General features: G+C 60.8%; 1 protein-coding gene across 1 annotated transcript; it reads left to right on the forward strand.

The window, feature by feature from the left end:
• The first annotated feature begins 1159 nt into the window (after positions 1-1159).
• KLHDC7A (kelch domain containing 7A) lies at positions 1160-3550 on the forward strand. Its single transcript, XM_040619365.1, has one exon. It carries the CDS (start codon positions 1160-1162, stop codon positions 3548-3550), a length of 2391 nt encoding a protein of 796 aa, XP_040475299.1.
• Positions 3551-7110: the final 3560 nt, after the last annotated feature.

The following is a 7110-nucleotide window of genomic DNA, read 5'->3' on the forward strand; positions in this document are numbered from 1 at the left end:
CTGTAGGCAGCACGAGTCTGAGAGCCCTGCCCTGGCCTCCAGGTGCCCCGAGAGGACCTTGGTCTGGGGAGGGGCAGAATTAGATCTGTGCGTCAGGTCCGGCTGGTGACGATTCATAAGAGTGATAATGACGCCGAGGAGAAAGAGGAGGAAGAGGAGAGGAAGAAGAATGGCTGATCATTCGTGAGCTTTCACAAGGTGGAGCTCGGCACTGTGGGCTGTCCACACACCAACCACAACCTTATGAGGTGCGTGTGCTGTTACCCCCGTTTTCAGATGAAGGAACTCAGGCACAAAGAGGGGAAGTCACCTGCCTAAGTCACACAGCTGGCAAGGGGCGGAGCCGGATAGTCTGTCTGGATCTGGAACCCACAGCCCTGGTGAGATGGGGGCGGGTGAATCTCCCCTGGCCTCTCACCAGAGGACATTGTGTGTTTTCGAGGGCAAGGATATGCCCCACGTCTCTCCCTGATCTGGGCACTAAGGCCCAGTGCTTTCCTCATCTGCCCTCAGGAGGGCCAGAAGGAGGGCAGAGGCATTCAAAGCCAGGTCAGGTGTCTTGGCTGCAGTCCCAGGCCCAGCCTTCCCTGCTGCTAATTGCGGACCTCACCACCCAGACAAGCAGACCCCATCAGGAAGGGAACAGACGGGGAGGCTCTCATGCCACACCTGCCACGGCTCCACCTGTCTCCCAACTCACCACACCCAATACTCCTAGCCCAGTGGATTTGCAAAAGAGAAAATAAAACACACACACGTAATAACCAACCCCATGCGTTTCCTGGCATCGGGTGACTGTTTGGTCAAGAGCTTCCTCCCTCTTTGTGTACATGCTGGACACTCCTCACATCCTCTAGCAGCTGCTGGCTCCGGTGGCTGATCACAAGCTCAGCCCTGGGGCACAACCCCCACCCCCACCCCCAGGAAGGATCCAAGGAGGCCAGCTCCGAGATCTGCTGGCCCTGAGCCCCAGGGGCCACCCTCTGCCAGCTCAAGGTCACCTCAGCTCCGACTCCCCCGCTGACCGGCCACGGTCTGGCCAGAGCCAGCCCAGAACCCCCTCCAGCTCGGCTCCTCAGGAACCAGGAACCGGGCCCCTATTGGGCAATCATTAATCGGATTCTTGACATTCTTCAGCCCCAGGTCGGCTTTGGGAAGCATGCTCCCCGGAAGAGGAGGAGCAGAGGCCCAGGACTGGCATTTGGACATGCAGCTGGCAGGCCAGGTGGTGCTGTCCGCCGCTGCCCTGCTCGTGGTGGCTGTGGCCTACAGGCTGTACAAGTCAAGGCCTGGTCAGGCCCCGCTGGGGGCCAGGAAGGCCAAGGCCGAGGCCAATGAGGAGGCCGAGGGCTCCGGGCAGCCTGCGGTCCAGGGGGCTGCTCCCGGGGCACCGCACTGGGTGCTGAGACACCGGAGGGGAAGCAAGGGGGCCAGAGAGGCACTGGGCCGTGGCTGCGAGAATCAGGGGGACTCCCAAGTCCTGGTAACAGGACCCTCTCCCGAAGACTCAGAAGCCCGAGAGGCTCGGGAGCCCGAGGAGAAAGGTGCTGGTGAGGAAGGGGGTGGGCAGCGCCCAGACTCTGAGCTGGAGCCTCGTCACTGCTGTGGCCAGGAAGCCGGAACAGCTGCTGGCGGCGAGCCCGAGCTGCCCCACCACCCCCATCCGGGCAGCGCGTCCCAAAGCTCCTGCACTGGCTTCGCCACGGAGGACGGCGGCAGTGTGGGCGGCGAGCCTGCCCCATGGCAGGACGGTGGCCCCCCGGGGCATCCAGGGCCCGGGGAGCAGGAAGCCACCCCCACCAACCGGATGGCCCACGTGGAAGGCGAGAGTGACAGGGGCAAGAGCTGGGTCTTCACCCGCGGGACGGGGGTCCACAGGGAAGAGGCCAGGGCTCTCCAGGCCACCGCGGACTTGGGCCTGACCCTGCATCAGCAGGAGGGAGCCACCAGCGCCTCCTTCACCTACTCGTCGGTGGCCCGGGTTCGTGTGGAGGAGAATTTCCTACAGGAGAAGGTGGAGGGGACCGGGCCCAGGCTGAAGGGCAAGGTGTACGATTACTATGTGGAATCTACCTCTCGGGCCACCTCCAAGGGCAGGCTGGCCCCCAGAACTGCTGCCCTGGCTGAGGCTCCGCCCCCCGAGCCCCTGCCAGGCCCCCCGGGGACTGGGGCAGCTTCAGGAGGCCATGCTGAGGACGGGGAAGGTGGAGCTGAGACACCCACCTCCTCTCAGCCTGTGCCGTCGCCCTCCACGCAGGGTTTCAGCAGGAAGGACAGCCTCGTCCGGATCCTGGAGGACCCAGAGCTCCAGCTGCAGCTCGATGGCTTTGGGGCCCCCACTCCGTCCTGCCCAGATGGGAGTGCCCTGCCTGGCCGCCCCCTACCCTGGGCTTCTCTCGGGTCCAGCTCCGCCGGAAGCAGCGGAGAGCCCCACGTGCAGCTGGTGGCGGGGACCAATTTCGTCCACCTCCCACTGGCCCCTGGCTCGGCCCCGGACGTCCATCTGGATCTGGGCAACTGCTACCAGGTACTGACCTTGGCCAAGAGGCAGAAGCTGGAGGCACTGCAGGAGGCAGCCTACAAGGTCATGAGTGACAACTATCTCCAGGTCCTGCGCAGCCCGGACATCTACGGGTGCCTGAGCGGGGCCGAGCGGGAGCTGATCCTCCGGCGCCGGCTGCAGGGCCGCCAGCATCTGGTGGTGGCCGATGTGTGCCCCCAGGAGGGCTCCGGCCGTCTCTGTTGCTATGATGAGGAGGGGGACGCCTGGCACCCCCTGGCCTGTCTGCCCCCCGAGGCCGTGTCCCGAGGCTGTGCCCTCTGCAGTCTCTTTAATTACCTCTTCCTGGTGTCCGGCTGCCAGGGGCCCGGGCGCCAGCCCTCCAACTGCGTCTTCTGCTACAACCCGCTGACGGGGATCTGGAGCGAGGTGTGCCCGCTGAACCAGCCCCGGCCGCACTGCCGGCTGGTGGCGCTGGATGGCCACCTGTACGCCATAGGGGGCGAGTGTCTGAACACGGTGGAATGCTATGACCCCCGCCTGGACCGCTGGACCTTCGTCCCACCGCTCCCCAACGACACCTTCGCCCTGGCGCACGCGGCCACGGCCTGCGCTGGTGAGCTGTTCGTCACGGGCGGCACCCTGCGCTACCTGCTGCTCCGCTTCTCGGCCCGGGGGCAGCGCTGGCAGGCCGGCCCCACGGGGGGTGGCAAGGACCGCACTGCCGAGATGGTGGCGGTCAACGGCTTTCTCTACCGTTTTGATCTTGATCGCGGCCTGGGCATCAGCGTGTACCGCTGCGGCACCAGCGCCCGCCTCTGGTACCAGTGCGCCACGTACCGGGTGCCTTACCCCGACGCCTTTCAGTGCGCCGCGGTGGGCGACCGCATCTACTGCGTGGGGCGCCAGCGCACGCTCTGCTTCCTGGCAGACCCCGTCTCGCCCAGGTTTGTGCCCGAGGAGCTGCGGAGCTTCCCCTCCCCACGGGGCACTCTGCTGCCCACTGTCCTGACCCTGCCCATCCCTGATGTGCCTCAGACCAGGGTCTAGCTCTCCCGCTCTGCCGGACTTCTGCAAAACCGGGAAGCAAAAAGCACCCCCCACCCGCCACTCCGTGAGCCCTTTCTGGGAGAGCAGGCAGCTCAGGCGTTTGGCCAGCACGAGGTGAATTCTAACCCTACCGCCTCCTCTGGCCGGGGCCCTCGGGTGCGTCTTTGCTGTGGGTGGGATGCAGGGGCGCAGAGTGAAGATAGAACCAGGGACCGGTGCTCCAAGGCTGAGGGCAGCCACGCGTGCAGAGAGGAGCGCCATCTAGCTTCAAATCTGAATTCTTGGGGGAAGGGATATCAGGGTCCCACCAAAGTTCAGGGGCGCACCTGATCCCAACCACAGTTCCCGATGCCAGTTGACCCCCCGTAACCCCTCAAGCCGACCCCGCTGGAGGTGGGCCAGCTCTCTATAAACCACCAGCGTCCCTTCCTAAACACTGGCCACTGAGCTCCTACCTCCAGGGTTCCCAGAAGCACCTGGGACACACAGGGAGGTAGTTCTGGCCTTGCCAAGAGCCTTGGGGAGCCCCCAGGGGGTGGCCAGAGAGAGATGGTTATAGAAGTAGACCCGCGAGAGTTGGCCTGCCCATGGGACCCTTGCCTGCAGAGCAAACTGGCCATTACCCACTTCACTTTTTCTCGTTAGGGAGAATCCTAGTATACCAGGAAGAATGAAGCCTCCGATGAGCAGACATTTAAAAGCATACATCTTGCAGTGGTCCACTAAGAACACAGTGATCCCACATCTGAGGTCTCAGGAGACAGGAGAGGATGTTCTCTGTCGGCACCCGTCCTCCTGGGCTCCCCCACATGGGCCCATTGCTAACTGACCACTGACTCCCTCCCCAGAGCTCAGAGTCTGCACGATACAGCTGTCCAAACAACACAGCCCTCACCTCAGTGAGCAGGGACAGCCACTGCCAGGCACCCCCCCACCTCAGTGAGAGCTGGTGAGAGATGTTGGCATGATTTCTCCTCCCTGTGCTCTGTGGTCACCTGATCTGCCTGGTCAGATGGGAGAGCAGGTGCACGATGGAGCTGAGGAACTAGAAAATCACACAGGACACTGGGACTGCCTCCCACATCAGGGTTGGTAAACTTGGAAAGGGCAGAGACTCTCCGGCCTCAGGAAGTTGCCCATTCTTTCCGGAGGGGAGGGAGAGAGATCAGTCCGATCTCTTGCCGCAGCCCCGTTCCCTCGCTGCAGATGACACATACGCGGATAGAAGGGCAGTGACGCTCGTGGTGCCAGGCCAGAAGCCAGGGCGGCTGGGACCACTTCTAAAGTGACAAGCAGCCTGGAGAAAAGAAGTAGAGAGGGGGGTGCACCAGGGCAGGCCTGACAAGTGAGGAGCTAAGAATGCTTTGGATTTCAGCATTCCTACCTTGAAAATGGGAAGGACAGCTCATGGCCTTCTCTGCCAGAGAAATGAGAACACCTAGGGAAAGTCCTCCCCAAATTCCCCTGGGGGTCTGGACAGGCGCTCGTGTTCACTGCAGCTGCTGGGGCTGAGCCAGGGTCTTCCTGGAAAACGCACGATTAGAACAAGGAATAACAGGGAAGTTGGCATGGAGATGAGAACTTTCATTGGGCCACTCAGAGCCACCGTCCCTATCCTAGGGCCTGGAAAGTGAGGCTGCCTAGTTTATTCTCAAGTTGGAGCTTGGTGACCCCACATCCCCTGCCAAGGCCATGCTCAAGCTCAGAACCAACACTCAGGCATGAGCCTCCAAAGGGCTGTCAGTGGTGAAGCGGGGGTAACTCAGCAACACGACTGAGAGGCGGCATGGGCACCATGATGCCAGGGTGAGGGTTGCTGGGAAGGCAAACCCCATCTGGGAGCTGGGGGGCAGATGGAGCCAGATCCAACCCCCAAGGGCAGGCCTCCAGCAAGGAGCCAGGCAATGGACTAGACCACAACCAAGCAGGGAGGCTCCAAGCCGAGGGTGAACTAGGGATCACTTCAGAAAACTTTTCAGAGCCCCATTCCGTGGGGCATGGTCTCATGGTCAGGACCAGGGAAACAGCAGAGTTTGCTCCTGACCCACTGATGGTGGGTGTGGTCTTCATGAGGAAGGGAGGGCTACCTCCCTGGGATCCTGTGCAGATATCACTAATCAATTGCCTTCTCTTTTCCTATGGAGCCTCAGAACAGGATCAACACCGGGCCCTAGGCAGTCATCAGTGATAGACGAGAGCTGGTGTGTCTCTCATCACCAGCCTGGGTCTCAGAGCTAGCTCTAGGGAAGTAAGTGGTCAGGACCATCAGGGTAGAGCAAGGCAGTTCAAGGAAACTGCAGAGACCACCTGGGGCCATGACGGCCGGGATTCATTCGCAGAAGGTTTAGGCCGGGCACTGTTCCAGGTGCTGGGAACGCAGCAGGTCCCTGCCCTACCAGAGCTCACATTCTGGTGGAGGAAAGCTGGCAATTTTTATAAACAAATGCATAAACAAATGAATGGAACCCACGCTGCATTCGTGCGAGGAAGGCAGAGGAAACAAGGAAGTAGTATCGTGTGATCAACCTCCCTGATCGAGAGACAGCGAGCAGAGCCCTGGATGGAAACCCGGGAAATGCATGAACCAGGGCTGGCTCGGGCCACGGGAAGGCCGGCCCTGCCACCCGTGGGGGCTTCGTCACCCCAGCCGGGGAGGGCAGGGCTGCCTCCAAGGAGCTCCACCTCAGAGTGAAGAGGACTGGAACCCAGGTAGCCTGCTCTAGCCATTCACATAAGGGAGAGAATCCCGTTCTGCCAGCGTTTAGCAAAGAGGCTCCTCGCACGATGTTGAGCTACGTTCCCCGGAGCGAAGCCCGGTGCACGCATCAGGGCCAGATCACACTCGGCCGCCATGCCTGCCCGTGATCTTCCGCAGGTCAGAGTCTAGGCTTTCCACTTGACCTGTGGGCTAGGCTTTCCGGCCACCTCGAGCCCTCAGCCTCACGGGGGCCTGTGTGTCACTTGGCCTCTCCCTGGGGCATCCGTCTTGCTTCCCCGTGAAGCATTTCTTCATTTAAAAAAACCAAAAAAACAACCGTTCAGCTTGGGCTGCCTTCCATGCGAGGCCAACCACGGCAGTGTAGGAAAGAAAACTGGAAAATGAAAAAGTACAAAAAAATCTCCCCAGGGTCGCCACCCAAAGACAACCCCCGTCTGCGGTGCGCGTCCCTCCAGCCTGGGCATCCTTTCCTGGGCTGGATTTTTGCCATCATGTGATTATACTAAATGCACAATTCAGCTGCTTCCTTTCTCACTTAGCTTTCTAGAATACGCGTTTTCCGTGTTGCTACAAACCCTCGGTAAACACCGTTTCAATAGCTGCACAGTGTTCCATCGAGTGGCTGTACCACGGTTTATTTAAACAGTCCCCCCTCCTGTCGGGCCTGTAGATTTTTTTTTTCTCCCTGTTGGTTTCTTTTTCCATCATAAATAAACCGTCCTTTGTTTTCCTGTTCCTCTCTGTCTGGGGCCTCCATCAATATTTACAAGAGAAGCCCAGGCTAGGGCTTGTCTGGAATACAGCGTTGCTGAAGCAAGCCTAGAAGCCACAGCCTCTGCCT

Source organism: Ursus maritimus, unplaced genomic scaffold, assembly GCF_017311325.1.
Source record: "Ursus maritimus isolate PB19 unplaced genomic scaffold, ASM1731132v1 scaffold_32, whole genome shotgun sequence".
Lineage (NCBI taxonomy): Eukaryota > Metazoa > Chordata > Mammalia > Carnivora > Ursidae > Ursus > Ursus maritimus.